This window comes from Hypomesus transpacificus, chromosome 13 (genome assembly GCF_021917145.1).
Source record: "Hypomesus transpacificus isolate Combined female chromosome 13, fHypTra1, whole genome shotgun sequence".
Classification (NCBI taxonomy): domain Eukaryota; kingdom Metazoa; phylum Chordata; class Actinopteri; order Osmeriformes; family Osmeridae; genus Hypomesus; species Hypomesus transpacificus.
Genome location: NC_061072.1, coordinates 8,448,064 through 8,471,747, shown reverse-complemented (window position 1 = coordinate 8,471,747; position 23,684 = coordinate 8,448,064). Strand labels below are relative to the sequence as shown.

At 52.0% G+C, this 23,684-nt stretch overlaps 1 protein-coding gene across 1 annotated transcript in view; it reads right to left on the bottom strand.

Moving 5' to 3' along the window:
- Nucleotides 1-8,594: 8,594 nt before the first annotated feature.
- LOC124475594 (ankyrin repeat and fibronectin type-III domain-containing protein 1) overlaps nt 8,595-23,684 on the bottom strand; it is an 18,455-nt gene continuing 3,365 nt past the window's right edge. Inside the window, exons 3-17 of the mRNA XM_047032338.1 lie at nt 22,623-22,835; nt 21,332-21,445; nt 20,753-20,850; nt 19,470-19,560; nt 16,271-16,378; nt 13,979-14,078; nt 13,574-13,706; nt 13,010-13,129; nt 12,623-12,838; nt 11,058-11,224; nt 10,768-10,918; nt 10,148-10,316; nt 9,808-9,974; nt 9,212-9,419; nt 8,595-9,011 (exon numbers count right to left, since the gene is read on the bottom strand). Coding sequence (XP_046888294.1) covers nt 8,692-9,011; nt 9,212-9,419; nt 9,808-9,974; nt 10,148-10,316; nt 10,768-10,918; nt 11,058-11,224; nt 12,623-12,838; nt 13,010-13,129; nt 13,574-13,706; nt 13,979-14,078; nt 16,271-16,378; nt 19,470-19,560; nt 20,753-20,850; nt 21,332-21,445; nt 22,623-22,835 — 2,375 coding nt within the window. The 3' untranslated portion in view covers nt 8,595-8,691. The remainder of the gene's footprint in view (nt 9,012-9,211; nt 9,420-9,807; nt 9,975-10,147; nt 10,317-10,767; nt 10,919-11,057; nt 11,225-12,622; nt 12,839-13,009; nt 13,130-13,573; nt 13,707-13,978; nt 14,079-16,270; nt 16,379-19,469; nt 19,561-20,752; nt 20,851-21,331; nt 21,446-22,622; nt 22,836-23,684) is intronic.

The following is a 23,684-nucleotide window of genomic DNA, read 5'->3' as shown; positions in this document are numbered from 1 at the left end:
GCTCTGTCCTGTCTCCTCTGCTGCCCCGGCTCTATCCTGTCTCCTCTGCTGCCCCGGCTCTGTCCTGTCTCCTCTACTGCCCCGGCTCTACCCTGTCTCTTCTGCTGCCCCGGCTCTGTCCTGTCTCCTCTGCTGCCCCGGCTCTACCCTGTCTCCTCTGCTGCCCCGGCTCTACCCTGTCTCCTCTGCTGCCCCGGCTCTGTCCTGTCTCCTCTGCTGCCCCGGCTCTGTCCTGTCTCCTCTGCTGCCCCGGCTCTGTCCTATCTCCTCTGCTGCCCCGGCTCTGCCCTGTCTCCTCTGCTGCCCCGGCTCTGTCCTGTCTCCTTTGCTGCCCCGGCTCTGTCCTGTCTCCTCTCCTGCCCCGGCTCTGCCCTGTCTCCTCTGCTGCCCCGGCTCTTTCCTGTCTCCTCTGCTGCCCCGGCTCCGTCCTGTCTCCTCTGCTGCCCCGGCTCTGTCCTGTCTCCTCTGCTGCCCCGGCTCTGCCCTGTCTCCTCTGCTGCCCCGGCTCTGCCCTGTCTCCTCTGCTGCCCCGGCTCTGTCCTGTCTCCTCTGCTGCCCCGGCTCTGTCCTGCAGACTTGAAAGGGACCTAAGGAATCCCCCCTAGATCCCCCCATGTTCATCAGAGGGGATGACATCATCCTCCCAACAAAAGGGGGCTATGGTGGTGTGTGTGTGTGTGCGTGTGTGCGTGTGTGTGTGTGTGCGTGTGTGTGCGTGTGTGCATACAAGTCCTGGTAAACCCCTCTGATCAGTCACACACCAGTAGGCTGTAGAGTAGCACACACACACACTCATATACACACACATCTATCACTCTATCTTTCGCTCTCTCTCCTCACCCTCAGATATAGTGGAGGACACCAGCCATACACAAGCACAGTCACCTATACCGATTTACACTTCGAATCTCTCCTCCTCCTCCTCCTCCTCCTCCTCCTCCTCCTCCTCCTCCTCCTCCTCCTCCACCTCCTCCTCCCTTCTCCTCCCTCCTCCTCCTCCTCCTCCACCTCCTCCTCCCTCCTCCTCCCTCCTCCTCCTCCACCTCCTCCTCCTCCTCCTCCTCCTCCTCCTTCCCTTCTGCCTCCCTGACTGTTCTTCACATCTTATTAGTTGTTGGCGCTCGTGGTGTTTCTCTTCTAACAAGTCGCCAAGCGTCCTGGCATTTCAACACAGAAACGTCGGGAGCAAAGCTGTTGTTTCCCCTCTCTCACAACGATGGGGGATTTTCACCCTGAGAGCCGAGGCCGGGCTGCGTTTCCCAACATCTTGCAAACGATTAGGAACAGTTTGCAACACTGCAGACCATCCCAAACTGCTGACGCCTTCCTTCATCCTCAGAATCCACTGAGAAGACGTTCCGCTCCAGCCGCCAACATGCTAGCTGATCAGTCATCCCAAGGAACAGTTGCGTTCACAACTTTTATATGAGCAACTGTCACACTGACCATGTGACAGGAAGGAGTTGAGGGTTGTGGAGGGCGTGTGGGGGTACGTGTGTGTCGTTAGGGAGAGCATGAGCCCCCCGGTCAGGGTGGCTGTCGAGGGCCGAGCCCCGGTCAGGGGAAGGTAATGTCACAGCCACCCAGCCCTGCGTGACTGTTCCTGCCCTGTTTATGAGCAGAGTGAGGAGCTGTGGGTTTGGACCTCCGTCTATTCCCCTTCTCATCCCTTTCTCTCCATATATGTCTCCCCCCACCTCCCTCCCAATCTGTCTATACTTTCCCTCCCTCCCTCCCTCCCTCCCTCCCTCCCTCCCTCCCTCCCTCCCTCCCTCCCTCCCCTCCCCTCCCCTCCCCTCCCCTCCCCTCCCTGGGGTTTGGAGGTGAGCTCCTGGGCTGTGTGGGAGCCTGTTTAACGGGTCTCCAACTGTTCCTTTGAGGGGCAGAGGAGACGGCGGAGGGCTTCAGGAGGGGAGGCCGGTGCCGCTAGATCAGACACATGGGGGGTCCGGGGTGGGGGAGGGGTGTGGGGGTGAGGGTGGGGGTGGGGAGGGGGCTGCATCCACCCTGCTTCTTGTGAACTACAGAGCTCCACTTCAAAAACAAGCATGCAGACACTGGCCCCAGAGTCTGCACACACACACACACACACACTTAGCAGGCTAAATCATAAGGTTACGCACATGCCAAATGAACATGTGTGCCCAAACATGGGAACACACACACACACATTCCGATATTATTTAGAGACACTGCTTCTATTAAGGCAACTTCTCACTGCTGATCCTCACCTGCTCCCAAACAAAGACAAACAACACGGTTCTCTCTCACTCTCACACACACACAAACACACACACACACACGCACACAAGCTTCACTTGGGGGAGGCACCCTCTCTAACTCCTCACTGGGACTCCCCAAACCCCTCCCTCCCTCCTCTTCCACACTCCGCTCTCCCTCCCTCCTCTGAATTCACTGGCACTTGCAGAAATCTCTGCGGCGCCAGTGGAGCAGGGCTCATCTCTGGGGAACAATAAAGCAGATCTTCATAAAAACTTCAAAAAGCCCTTGCCAAGTGTTTTATAGGTGCTCTAAAGGTTTATTAGCCCTGGGGAGAGAGAGCTGAGTGATGCAGTAATCTCACCACCGCTACACCACCCTGCACCCCCCTGCCCCCCCCCTCTCCCCCCACCACACTGCTGCCTACCCGTGTGTGGGAGTGTGCGGTGTCTACGTGTGTGTGTGTGTGTACATGTGTGTGTGTGTGTGTGTGTGTGTACATGTGTGTGTGTGTGTGTGTACATGTGTGTGTGTGTGTGTGTGTGTACATGGGGCAGAGATGAGAGAGAAACAGGTGATATGTTTGCCAAAGAATAGAAAGGAATGACAGGAACGAAGTGTTCTGTCATTCGCCCGGCGGTTCTGGAAACAAACGTCCCAGATGAAGAAGTCACAACTCTGCTCTTTTCTACTCGACCCCCCAAAAATACAAAACCCACAAAGGAAAATACTATTAAAGCAACATGTTGAGATATTCAGGATTGTTTTAGCATGTTAAATATGTATGGACAGCTGTTTTTTTTGTGTGTGTTTGTTGAGGTAGGTTGATGTGATGTGATATACAGGGCAGGACTGTAAATACATGAACATACATGAGGCATCCATCTTGGAAGGCTGCATGCATCTTTGAGGTTTGGTGGGTCGGCTCAAAGGCAAGGTCTCAACCGTGACCTCAGAAGGGGTCAAGTCTAAGACTGGGGGGGCTGAGAACAGAGCAGCGTGTGTGTGTGTGAAGGGGGGGGGGGGGCGGGGTTCATTGAAGTAAAAGCTTTCAAACACACACACTTACTGCAAGACTTCACATCTGAATCACTGTGGCCTTTGGAAGTGCTCACGAATACGCAGATTCAATGATTCTTCCAGTTTGATCCCACAACACTTCAGCCCTTTACTACTCTATGAAATCTCACTGGTCCCCGTAAGAGTCACTGCCTCGGCTTCTATCCACTCCTAGGAAGTCTGAATTACCACTATTCATGGCCTTTTCAGAATGTTTTCTTTCAAGTATTTCAATATTTCAGGGGCTAAAAATATCATGGGTGTTCCCGGAGTGTTCACGTTTAGAATTAGAAGGTGTCATGCTTCCAGGACAGTTCTTAAGTTACGGTTTGATAAACGGTAAAGGCCTGCTCTTAGTGCTGAAGCCTGCACAGCACTGTGTGTTGTGACGCCTTGTCTAGTTCCTGCATCTAGTGATTGTGTGTTTTTGTTTATGGATATTCAACGTACCGCAGCAGGAATACGAGAACTGTATGCGTGAGGGAGTTAGTGTGTGTGTGCGTGTGGTGGTGTGTGTGTTCGAAAGGGGCGTGTCCTTCTGAGTGTTAGTGTGTGTAGTATCTGTTGACAGGAAAACATGCCGTTTTTTATTTGCTCAGTGGATGTGAAAACACATGGGGGGAGGGGGGGAGGGGGGAGAGGGGGGGTAACCAGTCACCAGGCTGTGACACCGGCTCAACTCTGCACAGAACTCACAATTCACAAGCCAGGCGTTTGAGAGACATGACTCAAATTCAAAACATTCCATGCATCGTTCTCAGAGATGGGAAATAGCAAAGTACAAATACTTTGTTACTGTACTTGAATAGATTTCTCAGGTTTCCGTACTTCAATATTTTTCTGACAACCTTTTACTAAAACACTAATAAAAGTAGTAGTAATGACTACTTTTGACTTATGTCACAAGTCCATATTTCTTTAACTTGAGTGAAAAAGTGCAGTCTGTCTTTTTAAACATGATTATCTGAACTTGTAGTTGAGGTGAGGGATGTGTGTTCTGCTGCCAGGTCTGAGCTTTCGTCACATTTCATCCCATAACTGAGGGGGGGACAACATTCTGTATCAAACTCTTTTTGTCGTCTATCAATATTAAACTATCAATACAAAATCACTTTTATTTGGCACATTCCAAGTGTCCGGATCTTTCTTCACGCGCACAAACATGCTAATAAACAGCATCACATGAACATGTCTGCTCTTAAAGTGACCATCGCTGCCCTACAGATTAGAACTGGTTCTCCAGTGCAGCTGCCCTCTGATTGTCCTTCATCGAGCGACCAGCTAACACAGATGACATCATCAGATGACATCATCCGCTAGTATAGGAACAGTCAGCTTTGCCTATCACTCATCTTCCTGCTTCACGCAGAGCCATTTAATTGGATGTGATCTTAATCGGAGAATGTTATTCTGGCAAACTGTGCAATAGGTTGCTGTTGAATGGGCTCTGCTGACCTAACGGGCTGGTTACATTCTGAAAAATCTCTGCATAGTTCATCTCTGAAACAGGAAAGGTTACAAGAGTCGACATCCAGTAAAAGCCTGAACTCTGTGACTTCCTACTATTGTGCAACAAAAAATAGAGAACTCCCTCAGAAAACAGCCAGGGTTTTATTTTATAATATTCATTTATTGTTCAATAAAAATAGATTACAAAAAAAATGACGTGATGTCTCCTTCATGGCTGCCCCCAGAAGATGTGCTGGGGCGTCCTGGTGAGGATGAGGCCTTCCTGTTTCCTGTTCCGCCTGGGGAGGGAGTTACTATTCACCCCTCTGACACAGACTAACAGCCGTTACCATTACCCTCCAGACCGGGAGACAAACCCAGACCTCATGATGTTTACAGTACTTACAGTCAACCTTTAATATACAAACAAACACACGTGTTCGGTTGTAGCGGTTTATGTTTTTGCAGTTTGCCCTTGTAAATTCAGTTTTTAAAGAAGTGTGAATAAAGAACACGACTAGGCGATAACACGAGAGTTCAAACAGCAGAATCAAGACGTTTCAATTACAACGCATCATGAGTTACTGTTCTTGGTCTTTTACAGCCGTTCAGCACCAGGTTTCATGGGAGGGGGCGGGATCACATTTGTAAACATTCCGTGTCAGGCAGGGAGAAGCCCACATGACCAAGAGAAGGTTCTAGAACACGATTCTAAACTTTATTGGGCCTAGAATGGTGACTACAAGTCAGAAATGTCTTACTAAACTCATATGGAGGGTGTCATCAGGACAAGCCTATATGAAACCAAGATATTATGTCAAACATGTTCAGGGTACAACATTACATCAGGGATGTGGACAGTGCATTGCTGTTTTTCAGGAAAAGTGTCAGTTGCAGGCCTTCCTGATTAAGATGTCAAATAAAGTTATAGAGACCATAATAAAATTGAACTGGGGAGTGATTTGGCATTTTACTGACCTCCCACGTGCTACAGTTTTGATAAGCTACTAACATAATTGGGGTCAACAGAAATCTGGAGCCATTGTGTATCCATCCTACTTAGTACAGCACTGCACAGACAGGAAGCCCCTACACAGGAAGCCCCTACACAGGAAGCCCCTACACAGGAAGCCCCTACACAGGAAGCCCCTACACAGGAAGCCCCTACACAGGAAGCCCCTACACAGGAAGCCCCTACACAGGAAGCCCCTACACAGGAAGCCCCTACACAGGAAGCCCCTACACAGGAAGTGACACCACACCTGCACCAGGTGTGCCTGGGATACAACTGGCTTTAGAAACACAAAAGAAACACCGCACTGGTTTTAGTCTAACAGTAAGCACAGCAACACGAAAGTACTTTGGACTTCCCTTCCAGAACCTTCCCATATCTACAACACGAGCATGTGCAGTCACTAAGAGAACTCAAGCGAATGAAGGGAACTACTCGGAGGTGAATGTATTGCCTGTCTTTCCTGGTTCCGTTCGGTCTGTCGGGGTTTCGTTTGGATCCAGAGCGCGGATGTTGTTTCTGCTTTCTATGAGGATGACGCTGGTCTGCTGTGTGGCCAGAAACTCCAATAAACTAAGTATTCGTTCCTCTCAGGACAGATGGGAAACAGAAGAATGTAAGTGCCAGGATCCCACGAAAACTTCCTTCCTTTCTCCCTCCCTCCTTCTCGCTCTCCTCTGTCTCTTTCTCAGTCTCTCTCTCTCTCTCTGTCTCTTTCTCAGTCTCTCTCTCTCTCTCTGTCTCTTTCTCAGTCTCTCTTCTCTCAGTCTCTCGTCTCTGCTCTCTCTGTCTCTTTCTCAGTCTCTCTCTCTCTCTCTGTCTCTTTCTCAGTCTCTCTCTCTCTCTCTCTCTCTCTCTCTCTCTGTCTCTCTCTCTCTCTCTCTCTCTCTCTCTCTCTCTCTCTCTCTCTCTCTCTCTCTCTCTCTCTCTCTCCTCTCTGTCTCTTTCTCAGTCTCTCTCGCTCTCCTCTGTCTCTTTCTCAGTCTCTCTCTCTCTCTCTGTCTCTTTCTTAGTCTACCTCTCTCTCTCTCTCTCTGTCTCTTTCTCAGTCTACCTCTCTCTCTCTCTCTCTCTCTCTGTCTCTTTCTCAGTCTACCTCTCTCTCTCTCTCTCTCTCTCTCTCTCTCTCTCTCTTTCTCAGTCTCTCTCTCTCTCTCTCTCTCTCTCTCTCCCTCTCTCTCTCTCCCTCTCTCTCTCTCTCTCTCTCTCTCTCTCTCTCTCTCTCCTCTCTCTCTCTCTCTCTCTCTCTCTCTCTCTCTCTCTCTCCTCTCTCTCTCTCTCTCTCTCTCTATTTGCTCCTGGCCCCTGAGTTACCAGGGAGAATAGAGCAGCCAGCGCAGGGTGAGCGAGGGGCAGAAAGGTCAAATCGTCGAGCAGCTTCAGTGTCTTCCCAGCGTCGACGCCAGCCCTCCTTCCTGTTTCCCGCCTCGTGGGAGCGCTCCAGGGCCCGCGTCCTGGGAACGTCGGCACGTCCGGCTCCCGAGCCAACAGCTTTTGGAACGGCTCGCTGGATGCGCTCGTAGGAAAAGCCATGTCTGCATGCCCGTGTCATTCTGGCAGGCGCTCCCCTCTGCTCGATGTGCTGGCAGCCGGCAGAGCAGTGGGGCGGCCGTGACATCCATCTTCCTCACGGTCACGTCCCCCTCACGCTGTCGAGCGTCTGAAGGGCGAAGAGGCTTTTTTTCCCCCACTCTTCTGGTGGTCATTTGGTGTCCAGATGACCATGTGTAGAGTTGCAGAGAAATCCCAGGGAACTATGGGAGGAAATCCGAGTGATGGGGAAGAGTCTTTGTAGGAAAACGAGAATCTCAAAGCAGCATTTATGAAGAAACAACAGAACAACGTAAAAACCATCTAGGCTCTGTATAGCTACAGTAGTGAACAGTAGAACAATGACCAGGGGAACCATGGCAACGGGGGTTAAGGTTGAGGGGAGACAGATAGAAGGTCCAGCTCCTGTTCATTTCAAGCTGCCCCCAACCACCCCTCCCCTTTTGGCTTGCATGAAAAGTCTTACCAAAGTCAACACAGTAGTCTATACTGCACTCCCCAAGGTCCCGCCTTCGGCCAGGCCTTTCCCCCCCCTCCCCCCCGGCCTTCACACGGTGGTCGCCCGGCTGTGCTTGAGAGCCAGCGGGGAGTACTCTTTGATGCGGATGCACAGCTTGCCTCTCAGCCAGGGGTTCTGGAGCTCCAGAGGGCAGAAGTCATCCTGCAGCCACTTCTCCCTGTCCTCCACCACCAGCACCAGGCCAAAGTGCTGCAGCTGCTCCTGGCTGTACACGCCCTGCTCCTGGGCCCCCAGGAGACGCCGGGAGACGGCGTTCATCTCCTGCACCACCAGCTGCACCATCTCCCGAGCCGACGTGTCCGGGGTCACCCGCAGCTGGGGGGGGAGGGGGGGGGGGACAGATGGACGGAGGTTAGAAGAGGAGATGAGGAGAGACAAAGAGAGAGAGAGGGATCGAAGGGGAAAAGGGTGAGACAGTCATGAACTGAAAAGGGCGGGGTTAGAATGGGTCTGGCGTGGCATGAAACCAGTCCCCCCCCCCCCCCCGGTAAGCACCTTGACGCTGGTCTCCTTGGGCAGGCCCGTGCGGTACTGGGGGTAGACTCTCAGCGTGGCGTGCCATCCTCTCCTGTGGGGGCCTGGCGAGGGCGACGACAGCCTCTGGGTGCCGCTGTCCTCCGACAGGGTGCGGGCGGGCGGAGGGTGAGGCTGGCATCGCTCGGCGGGGCAGCAGCGGTCTACGGAGGAGGGGCGCGGCCAGCGGCGTCGGGGGGAGGAGGAGGGCGAGGGGGAGACGGTGTAGGAGGAAGGCTGGGAGGAGGAGGAGGCGGGGTGGGGTGCTGAGGGGAACTCCAAGCTGCTGGTCCGGACGCAGAAGGCCTGCCGCTTCTCCGTGATGCGTAGCAGCTCGATCTGCCGGCTCGGGAGGATGAAGTCACTGTCAAAGAGCTCCAGAGGTCCGGCCCCCCCTGCCCCGCCGCCTCTCCCCCCCACCGACCCTCGCCCCCGGGCCCGGCTGGGGGTCCGAGGCCTGGAGGACGTCGGGGGTGGTGTCGCTCAGGGCTCCTCCCCCACCTCCTCCTCCTCCGTCGCTACGCAGGTATCCGGGGGTCTCGGGCGGGGCGGAGGAGGAGGAGGAGAGGGGCGAGGAGGGGAGGAGGTCCAGTTCGCGGGGACTCTGGGCGCGGCTGGAGTCGTAGTCGCTGTCGGTGGTGAGGAAGACCTCGGACGAGCCCTCTTCGTCGGAGAGGCCGTGGTAGTCTAAGGGTTACACACACGTTACACAGTCCATGGTGAGAACAGATTGGCACTGAGCTGAAAGGTATCAAAAAGTAAGACTTTTACCTGTCTTATATTCTGTCTTTTTCTATCATTCTTTTCTCCCTCTCTCTCAGTCTCCCTCTCTCGCTCTCACCTCTCTCTGTCTCCCTCTCTCGCTCTCACCTCTCTCTCTGTCTCACCTGAGTGTTTGCGGCAGGGCTCAGGCGAGGGCATGGGGGAGGGCAGGTAGTCTGGCTGTGAGGAGGTGGACTGAGGCTTGTCGGGCACCACGTCCTTGGAGAAGTCTATGATCCAGGCCAGCGAGAGGCCTCCCGTGGGCTGCTTGTAGCGGGCGTACTGCAGGGCGTCCATCATCCAGCGAGCCTCGCGCCAGATCTCCTCCATGTGCTGGGAGAGGACGTGAGGGAGGGTTACGGCAGCATGAAGGGGACACAAGGTATGACCACATACTCACTCACACACACACTCTCCACTCTGCATATCTCTCTCTCTCTGTCTCTCTGTCTCTCTGTCTCTCTGTCTCTCTGTCTCTCTCTCTCTCTCTCTCTCTCTCTCTCTCTCTCTCACTGTGTCTCTCTCTCACTGTGTCTCTCTCTCTCTCACTGTCTTTCTCTGTCACTGTCTCTCTCTATCTCTCTCTCTCTCTCTGTCTCTCTTTATCTCTCTCTTTATCTCTCTCTCTCTCTCTCTCTCTCACTGTGTCTCTCTCTCTCTGTCTCTCTCTCTCTCTCTCTCTCGCTCTCTCTGTCTCTCTCTCTCTGTCTCTCTCTCTCACCTGTATCTGCTCCTGGACCTTCTGGTGTTTCTGCTTGGCGGTGTTGAGTTCGGCCTCAGAGAAGGCTTCTCTCAGTGTCTGCTGGGCCATCAGGGCCTCCAGCTCCAGCAGGGCCGACACCCTGCAGTACTGGCCCATGAAGCTGGGGCTGTAGGCCTCAAAGTGGACTGGGGAGGGGAGACGGTAGCTTCCATTCATAACCACGTCCACATCGAAGATTATCGGTAAAACGGAAACCACTAAACTGTCACTTCAACAATCCGGACTGGCTTTTTTTTTTTTTGCGGTCCGGTTTGGGCGTGTGTGTGTGTGTGTGTGTGGGGGTTGTGGTGGTACTGACCCAGCTCAAAGATCTGCAGGGGCAGGGTGAGGAAGCCGGAGCGGGGGGTGTAGGGGTTGTTCTGCCCTGGGGCTGTGCACACGTCATCTGAGGGGGGCAGGAGCAGGAGGAAGGACACCTTCTCCCCAAACTCCAACACCTCCTGGCTGTAAACACGGAAGTACTGAGCCTGGGGAGCATACGGGAGCACCGTCACACACAGCAGGCGGACAACAGGATAGAACACACTAGAATAGACTTGCATATCCCAGTACGTACTAGAATGTAATAAACTGAACGTGACATGATAGAATCTGGTGTTCCCTGAATGGACTGGTTTCAGCAGTGATGCTGGTTGGCAGTCATGGCAACCGGCAGTCATGGAGATGAACCTTAGAGAGTGTTGTGGTGGGACAGGCTGAGGGAGGCCAGACTGTGGTGGGACAGACTGAGGGAGGCCAGACTGTAGTGGGACAGACTGAGGGAGGCCAGACTGTGATGGGACAGACTGAGGGAGGCCAGACTGTGGTGGGACAGACTGAGGGAGGCCAGACTGTGGTGGGACAGACTGAGGGAGGCCAGACTGTGGTGGTCTAGTGTGGGTGATCAGAGGCTTCCAGGAGGGGGGCTGGCTGTCTGACCTGGCTGACGGGGATGTTCATGTGGGCCATGAGGTCCGTGGCAGCGCTGCGGAGGTCCTGTAGGAGGCGGTGTGGAGCGCTCTGCACATCCTGGTCCATCTCCAGAGACTCGTCTAGCGAGGCCAGAGCCTGCAGCCACTGCCACTCCTCCCTGAGACACACAAACACACACACACACACACACACACACACACACACACACACACACACACCACTATTAGTAATCCCAATCCCAATTAGTGATATTAAACAACCATGGGCCCCAAGTCCCAAACACAGCCTCTACTGGCCTGGAAACGTTGCAGTTGTCTCGTATCTTGGTGTGACACAGAACGTTGGGCAGTTTCTGGGGGACCAGGGCTCGGATCTGGTCCACGGAGCTCCAGAGCTTCAGGTAACCCAGGTACAGGCCTGGCGACAGCAGCTTCCGGCTCCTTCTGTGGAAGGCCAGCTTCTCCTGGAAACAGCACAGCACAGGGGAATGAGTGCTGAAGCAGACCGAATCGACTTGGTTCATGCTGTTGCTAACCGCACTGAACCCATTCAATGGCCTCATTCCTTGACGTATTGTTGACTTGTATTGTTTGTTTTGATGGTGCTGCTACTTTGAAAATTGAGTCTGTGGCATTTCAACTGACAACATTTATATTACAAAACGACCACATCATCATGTTTTTACCAAACATATCTGGCCGAGGAACATGATTTTATGATGTATAGTATCAGTATTGTTGTTGCGGTTGCACATACTGAGATGCAAACCATTGTTTGAGACTGACAAACCCAAACCACGACACGGCACAAACAAACTAAGTCTCTGACTATGGATATCAGGTTTGTACTGTGGCACAGAAAATACAAATTGTACTTTCTTTTTTTGTATTTAGCAAGGGCAGAAAAACACAAGCGAAACATTGTTGGAGACACAGTAAACAATAGCTTGGTCTGTTGAATTGTACAATTATTCTCATCTGGAAGAGTGAAAATGGCACTTAAAGGATTTTTAGGTGAGAGGTTTGAGATAAGGTGGCTGGCTGGATAACATGGGACTTATCTGGCATTTAAATGCCTTCTATGACTCAACTTGGCTAGGTGAAGTGACAGTTGGGAACAAGCTGTAAACTGATTAACACGTGTGAGAGTTGAAAGAACCACGGTGTTGTCGTTGGAAACTTGTTTCAGTTTGACTTCCTACAGTTTCTGGGCTGAGTGTAGAAAAGGATTTGGGATATGTAAATATTTACTGAAATGGACCACAGATCAGATTTAGATCTGTGTCAAGAAGTGTACTTTGATCTTTACTTGGCTATCCACAAAGCTGCTTTGAATTCTTTAGTTTTCACTACGCAGACAATGGAAGGTTAACCCTGAAGGAACATGGGCTATCATCCTTTCTGCGTTCTACAATCAGACAGACAACACTGTAAAACACTGTTGTAGACTGACATTCTACAGTTCAGTTGCACGAAGCAGCTCCGGATGGTGTCCAAGTATGGCTAACGATACAGAGCTAAACTAAGCTAAGCTAAGGGTAAGTTGAGATAAGTGTAAGCTAAACTGAGGTAAACTGAGCTGAGGTAAACTAAGCGAAGGGTAAGTTAATATAAGGTAAACTGAGCTAAACTAAGCTACGGTAAGCTAAGCGAAGGGTAAGTTAAACTAAGCTAAACTGTGCTAAGCTAAGGTAAGCTAAGCCAAGGTGAGGTAAACTGAGGTAAGGTAAGCTAAGGGTAAGTTAAACTAAGCTAAACTGTGCTAAGCTAAGGTAAGCTAAGCCAAGGTGAGGTAAACTGAGGTAAGGTAAGCTAAGGGTAAGTTAAACTAAGCTAAACTGTGCTAAGCTAAGCTAACTCACGTGGAGGGTGATGAGCAGCATGTCCAGAGCAGTAGGCTCCTCCGGGGATGATATGGACTTGCGTTGGAGCTGGAGCTTGCACAGCTGCGTCCAACGCACCCCCTCCAGAGGTGGACAGACGCTCATGTCTCGTATCAACACCAGGAGGGCGTTGCCGTGCTTGTCTTTGATTGGCTCAAAATACACCTGTCCAAGGTCCTGGGTTCCCAGCATGCCCTTCAAGAGAGCCAAGAATGACACTTAATTGGATACCATTAACCAATGTTGATATGTCAAGAACTGACATTAAAAACCGCAATGGGTTGGTCGTAAATATGTTTTATGCCACGGTTCTGTTAGTTACACACTAGGCTAGGTCAGTGTAGGTGTGTGTGTGTGTGGCCGTACCTGCAGGTGCGACACGGCCTGCAGCATCTTGAGGCGTGTCTGCAGGGTGCAGGAGCAGGATGACTGGGAGGGGCTGAGGCACTGCTGCAGCCAGGGAATCTCCTCCCACAGGTAGGACACCTGAAGGACCACAAGGTAAATTTGCATTTAGTCATTTAGCAGACACTCTTATCCAGAGCCACTTACAGGAAGTAAAGGGACATTCCCTCCGAGACAAGGGCCTGGTTTCCCGGATTCGTTAACAAGCTCTTAACGCTAAGATCTTCTTAGGAACGTTTTAAGAGCACTCTAGAACGCTCTTAGAACGTTCCTAACAAATCTGGGATACCCGGCCAAGTAGGGTGAAGTGCCTTGCCCAAGGACACAACGTCATTTGGCACGGCCGACGGCTTAAGGTACACACACACACCCACATACACACACACACACACACACACACACACATTCAACACTTATCTGACAAGGCAAACCCAAAAAATCCATGACCTCTCACAGTTCCATCAATGCCAGAGGTAAAGGGCCGTAGAGCGTTATCAGTGTTGAGGTACAGGGAGAGAGGCTGACCTTAGTAAACCACAGGAAGTCCTGCATGACAGAGCTGGAGTAGGAGTCGTCTATCTCCACCACTGGGATCTGGTCCTCAGGGGTCACCAGGATGTTGTCGTCTCTGTAGAGGATGGTGGTCAAATACAGGCCCCTGTGGATCCACAACCAGACCACTTATATACTGATCCAGGACCAGAACAGACAGTTATATACTGATCCAGGACCAGAACAGACAGTTATATACTGATCCAGGACTAGAACAGACAGTTATATACTGATCCAGGACCAGAACAAACAGTTATATACTGATCCAGACCAGACAGTTATATACTGACCCAGGGCCAGACCATACACAGTTATATCATCGTCTCAGTTTTAAGGCAATACATTGAACTGAACATGTCAGGATTGTCACAATCTTACCTTTTCAAGCTTTTGACAAATTTGCTGGTGGGTTGGAAGAGATGGCGAAGGCTTTTGGATACGGAGTGTTTTCTGACATGTGGTGGTGCTTTGCATTGCTCTGCTGAGACAAGGAAACAGGCTCCATCATGTTTTGATCCACTGCTAATAGAACAGAACACCGCTACACCGTCTAACCTCTGACGGCAATTTGTCTTTGGTTACCCCCTCACTTTACTTGGCACTAATAGCTGAACACCGTCAAAACACTGTCACGTTGGGGGAACGTCCTTGCTATGGCAACTTGTTAAATTAACGACAACAAAGTTGACACTTCTCACAACACAGCGGCAGTGGAATGTTTTCAGTCACTTGGTGCACTCTGGTGGAGTTCTGACAGTTGACGGCCATACTGCCAGTAGACTATAGGTCCATAGAGAGACGGGGGGGGGGGGGGGGGGGGGGGGGCGGACTGGAGTTTGTGTGTGTGTGTTTACCTGTACAGAGTAGAGGTGTCAGAGCATGCTATGTTTTCCTGACTTGCAGAGCAAAAAAAAAAAAAAAAAATCATTTTACCAAGCTAGGAGGAGGCCAAGGAGTTGAAGTGTGTGTGTTTGTGTGTGTGCGTGTGTTAACCCTTAGTCTCTCTCACTGACAGGGAGGTCAGGTCTCTTGGTGGGGACATGTATTATTTTTAGTGGGCCTGGGGGGGGTTAGCTTGGTTAGTTGGGGGGCAGGGGGAGCGGGGGGGAGGAATAAGTGAGATAATGTGCTTTGCAATTCATTAGAAAACCAGGAGTCTCCCCCTACACACCTTAACTCTCCCTTCCACCCCAAGAAACCCCCAAGGCAATCTCTCTCAGGCTCAGACCACTTAAATCAATAAATCCCCTATTCAGGGCCCGAAATGAACTAATTTTCTTTTCATGAGACGAGTCAAGGTGGAATAACAAGAATACCAGCTTACTTCGCCCTCTCTACGCCCCCCTCCCATACGCCCTCCCAGACCTCTCTCTCTCCAGCCACCATCGTCCTCCCGCCCGCCCGCCCGCCCGCCTGACACTGAGTGAGACAGACAGGTATAGCCGTCCACTGAGGTGCCAGTGTTAGTGAAGGCCCCTTTCACAGTTTAATTAATAGTGTTTAGAGAAGGAGGGGGGGTTGGGGGGCCCAGCAGACAGGGGGTTCAGGAGGCCTGTAGGGGAGAGGGGGGCTGGGGTATCGGGGAGTCTGCAGTCAGTGTTAATTTATACCCCTCGGCCGTGCACGGACAGGCCCCAGCTCTACAGGAACAACAAACATGACCCCGGGACAAACGACCCGGGCTACCGTGCGTGAACTTGCTCGTGGTCGGCGGCGACGGCTGGAAAATGCGGGGCAGGGTCGGGGGTGCGGCGGCTGCATGCTGAATGCTGACTATTATATTGTGTATCATACATCACGTCTATACCACCAAACCCCCTACACCCGCCCCCCCTGCTCAACCCCAGCCCTGCACCCACTCCGAGGCTGAGGTAGCCGGGGCAGGACAATACTGACTGAACAGCTCTAGTGAAAACGAATCCACAGCTGGTGTGAAACGGTCAACGTGAACGAGCGTTGACATTTACAGGGTTGCCTCATGAGTAGGTGTGTTTGGGCTCCAGACCTGGGAGACTGTTCTGGAACCGAGAAGCCGACCCCTAGACAACGTGGGGATGCATGGATCATACCTCCACAGCCGCCTCCGTCGTGGGTTTAGGACCAGTCTAGCAACAAGCCAAGTTGCTATGTGTATGTTATTAACAGCAGATATTTGTATATCTAAGCAGTCATAAAGAGCGTCAGAGGAGAGAATCCTATAACCCCTCCACCATACCCCCTGGTCTCTCCCTGGTCTCTCCCTGGTCTCTCTCTGGTCTCACCCTGGTCTCTCCCTGGTCTCTCCCTGGTCTCTCTCTGGTCTCTCTCTGGTCTCTCCCTGGTCTCTCCCTGGTCTCTCTCTGGTCTCTCTCTGGTCTCTCCCTGGTCTCTCCCTGGTCTCTCTCTGGTCTCTCTCTGGTCTCTCCCTGGTCTCTCTCTGGTCTCTCCCTGGTCTCTCCCTGGTCTCTCCCTGGTCTCTCTCTGGTCTCTCTCTGGTCTCTCCCTGGTCTCTCTCTGGTCTCTCTCTGGTCTCTCCCTGGTCTCTCTCTGGTCTTTCTCTGGTCTCTCCCTGGTCTCTCCCTGGTCTCTGGGGTCAGTGTGAACCAAAGCATCCCCCCTCTGGAAGACTCTCCAGGGTGGGTCTGTAGCACCAGCCAGGGTGGGTGTGGGAGGATAGATGGGAGGTTATACCGTGGCACAAACAGTGGCGATGCTCCTCTTTGATCTGTCCCAGCAGCCGGTCCAGCGCCTCCTTCTGGCCTCGCTGGCGCGGCGCACGCCCGTCGATCTCCCTCCAACCTGCAGGGACACACACAGTGCATCAGGAACTCAGAGCCAAGAACAGCAACATTGAAACAACTGGAACTGGAACTGGAAGCCAATGTGTGATCACAGCAGAACACAAAGTAGCTGTTTTAGATAGATCCCAGCTCTCACCCATGGCACTGTTCCACTGAGAGTGATTGCACTGGGACGAATACATCTCAAAGTATTTGACTGTATTCACACCATTCGTATATCCTTAGAGATTTTACTGTTGCACCAAACATGACATTTACATTTAGTCATTTAGCAGATGCTCTTATCCAGAGCGACTTACAGTAAGCACAGGGACATTCCCCCTGAGGCAAGTAGGGTTAACTTCCTTGCCTAAGGACACAACGTCATTTGGCACGGCCAGGAATCGAACCAACAACCTTCTGATTAATAGCCCGACTGGAAAACGTCACATAGCGAACCCTAACCCAACATCTGCTCCCAACATCCACACAACACATCCCCTGTTACTGTAAGATAGACAGACATTTGAGAAGAGTTAGTCAAAAAATAAATAATATATATATAAAAAATAAAAAAATATTTTTACACCTCACGCGACACAACGGCAGTTTGCCTTTATGGGCAGCTCATGGGAGCAGGGATCAGTGAGCGCAGCCCCCCGAGGCGAGCGGCGCGGCCAGGAGCCGGGAGAGAAGAGGGGTCTGTGTGGGGGCTGATACACCCCCGTGGGAGAAAGCTGTGGTTGGCTGAGAGACGGCTCCAGCAGCACGCTCTACTGGCTGGGATCAGGAGGACTGAGAGAGCCTCAGTATGTTTCGACCTGTCCCTTTCCTCCTCCCTCCCTCCCTCCCTCCCTCCCTCCTCCGCCCCCATTCCCTCTCGCACGCACACACACAATTAGACACACTTACACACAGACACACACACACAGACGTCCCCTCACTCTCACAGTAAACAGGGAGGTAAACAGGGCCAGAGAGAGACTGAGAGAGAGGGAGAAATAGAGAAACAGACAAAAAAGGGAGAGAAGGATAGTGTGAGAGAGACTGAGAAAGGAGAGAGATATGGGAAAGAGAGCAGAGAGAGAGAAGAGAGAGAGAAATAGGACGAGAGAGAGAGAGAGAGTGCCTGGCCCTGGAAGTAGCCATCTCTGTTACGATGCAGAGAGAGAGAAGCTGCAGGATGATGATGTGAAATGATGTGCGGGTGATAAGGTATCCCCCAGAGCTGGGCCCCTGGGGGGCCTGGGGGGGCCAGGGAGGCTGGGAGAGGGGGGCCTAAAACACAGTGAGCTCTATTCCCGGAAAGGTTCCTGTCCTGGACAGCACAACCAGGCTCTTTAATGGCCTGGGTCGGCCTGATATAAGGCGGCCAGTGTTGGGGCCCCGCGCTGAGCCCTCGCACAGACATGCAAATATTTCCAGCGGTCGGGAAAACACAAACACTGATGGAGGAGAGAGGAGTCCAGTTCTCTCTTTAACACACACTCTTGTGTACCTGTGTACTACAAACACACACACACGTCAATAATTAATACTTGAACAGTCACTCATAGGCCGGGTGTCTGCTCTGCTGGAAATGCTAGTGAAGATGGGACACGTTTAAGTTTGAACTTTATGTCCTTATCTACAATGTATACAAGGCCAAAACATATAAACAATAATTTAAAAGATTATGCTATGAAAAAGGCACGAGAAAAAATTGTTTACACCCATCACACAAGACGGCCTCCCTCCCTCCCTCCGAACATCTACAAGTGTTAGGTACTAAGAGACCAAGGAAAGTCAACATGAGTTGACGCACTTTGAGGATGTTCCACAGCAGCTTCAGACAGTCATCCCACACGCTGAGTAGGCGAGGGAATCCCTCTTTCTGGAAGTGTGAACGCCTGCTGATCACCTGTCTGTCTCACCAGTCTGTCTCACCAGTCTGTCTCACCAGTCTGTCTCACCTGTCTGTCTCACCAGTCTGTCTCACCAGTCTGTCTCACCAGTCTGTCTCACCTGTCTGTCTCACCTGTCTGTCTCACCAGTCTGTCTCACCAGTCTGTCTCACCAGTCTACGCTGGTGCTTTTATCTCCCCTCCTTCCTTATACCCTCCCCAGAAACAGGAAAACTGAGGATCTGAAGCACATGTTTCACAGATGAACAGCAAAGTGTTGCTGAGGTGAGCTAAGGTGACAGCAAAAGAGACTCCTCAGGCAGATGAAATGCACCCAGAAACAGAGTGAATGAGAGAGACAGAGAGAGAGAGAGACGGGGTTGTGAGGTAAAAGGGTTCAGAGAGAAAAGAAAAGAGAAAGGAGCAAGACAGAGAGGCGGGAGAGTGGGAGAGAGAGGGGGAGAGAGAGGGGAGAAGTGAGGGAGAGAGAGACTGAGAGACTGAGACTAGGAAACAGGAAGCTGGAGGGAAAGTAAGTAAGAGAAGAGATAAATGGAGAGATTGACAGATAGGCAGAAAGAAAAAGACTGAATCATATTAAAAAACGAGAGCAAGATAGAGAGAGATAGATAGACCGAGATAAAGACAGTGTGAAAGAGAGAGAGTCAGGGAGATCGAGAGCTCCACGGAGCAGGAGGAATGTGGAGAGACAGAGAGAGAGGAAAGAGATGGAGCGAGAGAGAGAGAGGAAGACAGATCCGTCCTGGCCTCCCAGCGCCTCAGCTGTTGGGCAAGATGACCTCACAGCGTCTGCGGAGACAGGAGAGACCAGCTTCCTAACGAGCGAGCTACGGTTACACGCGCTGACGTCTGGAACGGGCTCCTGCTGGCCCGGGGGCCCCCAGCTGTCACCCCCGCACCATCACAACATCTCGGAGCTGACGCTGGAACCACGTCACGCCCTGTCGGAAAACCTGCTTCACGCCCAATGAGGTTAGATCTGCGAAGCAGTGACCTGTGGCGTGACATCGCGGAGGAAAGTAAAGGTCACACACACGCGAGTGTGAAGAGACAAACACTTCTAGACACACGTGTACACAAATATCACACAGACGGACAGCCACACACACACACACACATCTGAAAGTTTACAGCAACTCCCTGTTGATTTGCAGTATGTTGAGTTCATTTGAAAGGAGGAGAAGATAGAGAAGGAGAAGGACTTACTGGAGGGGGTAGCACAGGAAGGGGTGGATATCTGGGGGGGGCCCCAGCCCTTCATGTTGTATGCAGACACATGGACGTAGTAGTAAGTCCCCTTTAACACACAAACACACACACACCTTAGCAGTCCAACTTTGGATACACATTCATATTTAAACTGTTGCCTGGATGTATGTCGGAGGGGTGTATGCGTTGTGCGCTGTGTGTTTGTGTGTGCACATCGTGTTTGAGCTGTTTCTTCTCTGTCAGTGTCAATCCAAGCGTGTGTGTGTGTCCCTCCCTGTAGCTAACACCAGTAACACATGGCTTCGCTGTGGAACCAGCCAGCTCTCTCCTTTCTCAGCCAGATCAATCAGGGAGCCGCCAGCGTCCTGACCTCATCCTGACCCCTGTCATGTGACGGGGGTGGCCACAGGCTGGCAAAGCTCCAGGCTCCGACAGCACCAATAACAGCCCAGCGCTCATAGCCAGAGGACAAGTCCGGTTGTCTCTGTTCCCATTTAAAAAATGTCAAACATAAATCGGGTGCTTTCTCAAGGGGAGGCTAGCTAACAAGCTGCTCGTCTGAGTATTATGGTCTGGCCCACAACTGTGCGGCACTGGGTTCTCTGTTATGAAAGACACGGATGGGAGACTTGGAGCACAATAAAGTATGTTTCCACGGAGCCAAAACTGTTAGGAGTCCCCCTGTTGTGGGATCAGCCTGATGAATAGTGAGCTAGCGAACCCGGTCTCAGCCGGTGTTCACACGTGATGCTAGTGAGAGACTTTGGTGCGGAGCAGCGGCCGTCCGTCCCTGTTTTATCAGCCAGCGTTACCGGCTGACGCATAGCTAGACGGCGTGTTTTTGTGAGTGCTTTCTCAGTCGTAAACAGAGGTTTAAAAGATGGACTGCCTCCTCTATCTCCGGCCCTGGTTTGAGGTGAGTCAGGAGGAAATTGAGTTTGCAGGAATCTAGGTCACAGCCGTGCTCTGACAGAATGTCGGATGCACTTTTCACAAAAACCATCACGTAGTTAGATCCGGGGATGGCTTCCACTTGTCTGACCGTGCGACTGGAGGGTAAATACTTTAACTACTCGACGGTGTGCAATAGTCTGACCTTTAATTGATCGCTCAAGAGTGGAATAGACCCTTGTGGATTGAGAGAGAGTAGTTAGTGTAGCATGGAGACCTGGAGAAACTGCTGGCTCATTCACCTCAGTGAGTGTGTGTGAGAGTGTGTTTGTGTGTGAGTGTGTGTGTCTGTGTGTGTGTGTGTGTATAGAAGAGGAAGGGATGCTCACCGGAGTGAGGCCTGTGATGTTGCACTGTAACACACTGGTGTCCTCCAACAGCAGCTCTCCCAGTTGAGGACTGAAGGATGGAGAAACGCTCCAGACCACTGGGACACAGGCACAACAAACATCAAATAAACACATATTTGGTGGACAAGAAGTATGCACACTACCCCCGGTGAAAGGAAGTCAGCCAGAGACACAGACAGACAGACACAGACAGACACAGACAGACACAGACAGACAGACAGACAGACAGACACAGACAGACAGACAGACAGACAGACAGACAGACAGACAGACACAGACAGACACAGACAGACACAGACAGACACAGACAGACAGACAGACAGACAGACAGACAGACACAGACAGACAGACAGACAGACAGACAGACAGACAGACAGACAGACAGACAGACAGACAGACAGACAGACAGACAGAGACACAGACAGACAGACAGACAGAGACACAGACAGACAGACAGCCAGAGACACAGACAGACAGACAGACAGACAGACAGAGAGAGACACACACAGCCAGCCAGAAACACAGACAGCCAGCCAGAGACACAGACAGGCAGCTCACCCTTGTACTTGGTGACCACAGCTGAGTTGACGCTAAGGGGCTCCAGGTAGTCCACCCTGAGGCTGGTGCTGCTGCTGACAGACAGGCGGACACTGCTGGGAGCCTCCGGAGGACCTGAGGCAGACAGGCAGACAGACAGACAGACAGACAGACAGACAGACAGGCAGACAGGCAGACAGACAGACAGACAGGCAGACAGGCAGACAGACAGACAGGCAGACGGTCAGACAGACAGACAGTCAGACAGACAGACAGACAGGCAGACGGTCAGACAGACAGGCAGACGGTCAGACAGGTAGACAGGCAGACAGACAGACAGGCAGACAGACAGGCAGACAGGCAGTTCATATTGTGTGAGTGTGAAGAGGCAGATATTATAAACACATATTCTGTCTGCTCATAGCGCTAACGGTGTTCTCCGGCTCAGCGGTGTGTAGGGGACAACAGCAACACTGCTGTATTCTCAAACAAACAGGCTGTGCTGTGTCTTAGGTCTGGACCCCTATCTGAAGCACACTACTGTAGAACAGAGCCTGGGAAAAACCTACAAAACAGCCCACTCATAAAAGTGTGTGTGAGTGTGTGTGTGTGTGTGTGAGTATGTGAGTGAGTGTGTGTTCCAGTGTGTAATAAAGAGGGAAAAGTCCTCTGTGCATCAAAGTCCAGATTGATTCTGGTGTAAGGGGGCGTCAGTCTACCCTTCCACCACGCGTGGCATGAGACGCCTGTAAAAAGTTAAAGAGGGAACACAGACGCGCTTCACACACACACACACGCACACACACACACACACGCACACGCACACACACACACACACACACACACACACACATGCATACCCCAGGCTCTCGCTTGGACACGCGCAGGATACACATGCACTCAAGCGCACACACACACACACACAAAAGCGCATACACACACACACAAGTGCATAAACACATGACTCTGTCCCAGCCGTCATAACATGGAAGCCATTAACAGCTCAGACAGAGAATGACACCAACAAAAAAAAAGTGAAATCAAGGCGACTCTGGAAAGATCTGGAAAGATCTGGGCAGCAACTGTACTATGAGAAGAGGAATGACACACAGATATACTGTACATGCCTGCATGCGTGGCAGATTTGAGCCTAAACGAATGACACATTGCCTGTGTATGAGTGTGTGTGTGTGTATGTATGAGTTCCAGCGGTCACCGCACCTGACCCCGTTCCAGAACCCCCCCCCCCCCCACACCCCCACACCCCACACACACACACACCCCACACACACGACAGAGACAGAAGCCTTACCGGCGTGCTGGAAGCCCGTCTGCATGCGTCTGAACAGCCGGTGCCTCCACTCCCAGCTCTTCAGCTGCCTCTCCCGGTCTGAGCCCTCCCGGTCTGAGCCCTCCCGCTCCCCAGGGCCCTCGCTCCGCACCTGGGCCTGCAGGGCCTCCACGCGCTGCTCCGCCTCCAGGACCAGCGTGGCCAGGTGCACCGCTCGGCCTTCCAGACTCACGACTGGAGACACACCAGAGAGACCATGTCACAGACTGACCACACACACCAGAGAGACCATGTCACAGACTGACCACACACACCAGAGAGACCATGTCACAGACTGACCACACACACCAGAGAGACCATGTCACAGACTGACCACACACACCAGAGAGACCATGTCACAGACTGACCACACACACCAGAGAGACCATGTCACAGACTGACCACACACACCAGAGAGACCATGTCACAGACTGACCACACACACCAGAGAGACCATGTCACAGACTGACCACACACACCAGAGAAACCATGTCACAGACTGACCACACACACCAGAGAGACCATGTCACAGACTGACCACACACACCAGAGAGACCATGTCACAGACTGACCACACACACCAGAGAGACCATTTCACAGACTGACCACCGGGGTCACACACACACACACCACGGACACACACACACACGGCTGTGAATGCACTGCACACACATTCTTGACACACAGACGTGGTGTACTGCACATGCACACACTAACACACACACACACATTTGCTCTAATACAGACACGCACAATACACACTCTTTCCCTCTCTCTCTCTCTCTCTTTCTCTCTCTCTCTCTCTCTCTCTCTCTCTCTCTCTCTCTCTCTCTCTCTCTCTCTCTCTCTCTCTCTCTCTCTCTCTCTCTCTCTCTCCCTCCCTCCCTCCCTCTCCCTCTATTCACATGTTCCAGTGTTTTTACAGTCCAATCTCTTTATGTGTTTGTTTGTCAGGCCGGCTGGAGCCTAATCCTCCACTTAAGGAGTGTTTTAAACTGGGCAGCCCTTCTTTAAGGACAGTGACATCACCCCTAGCTGACATGA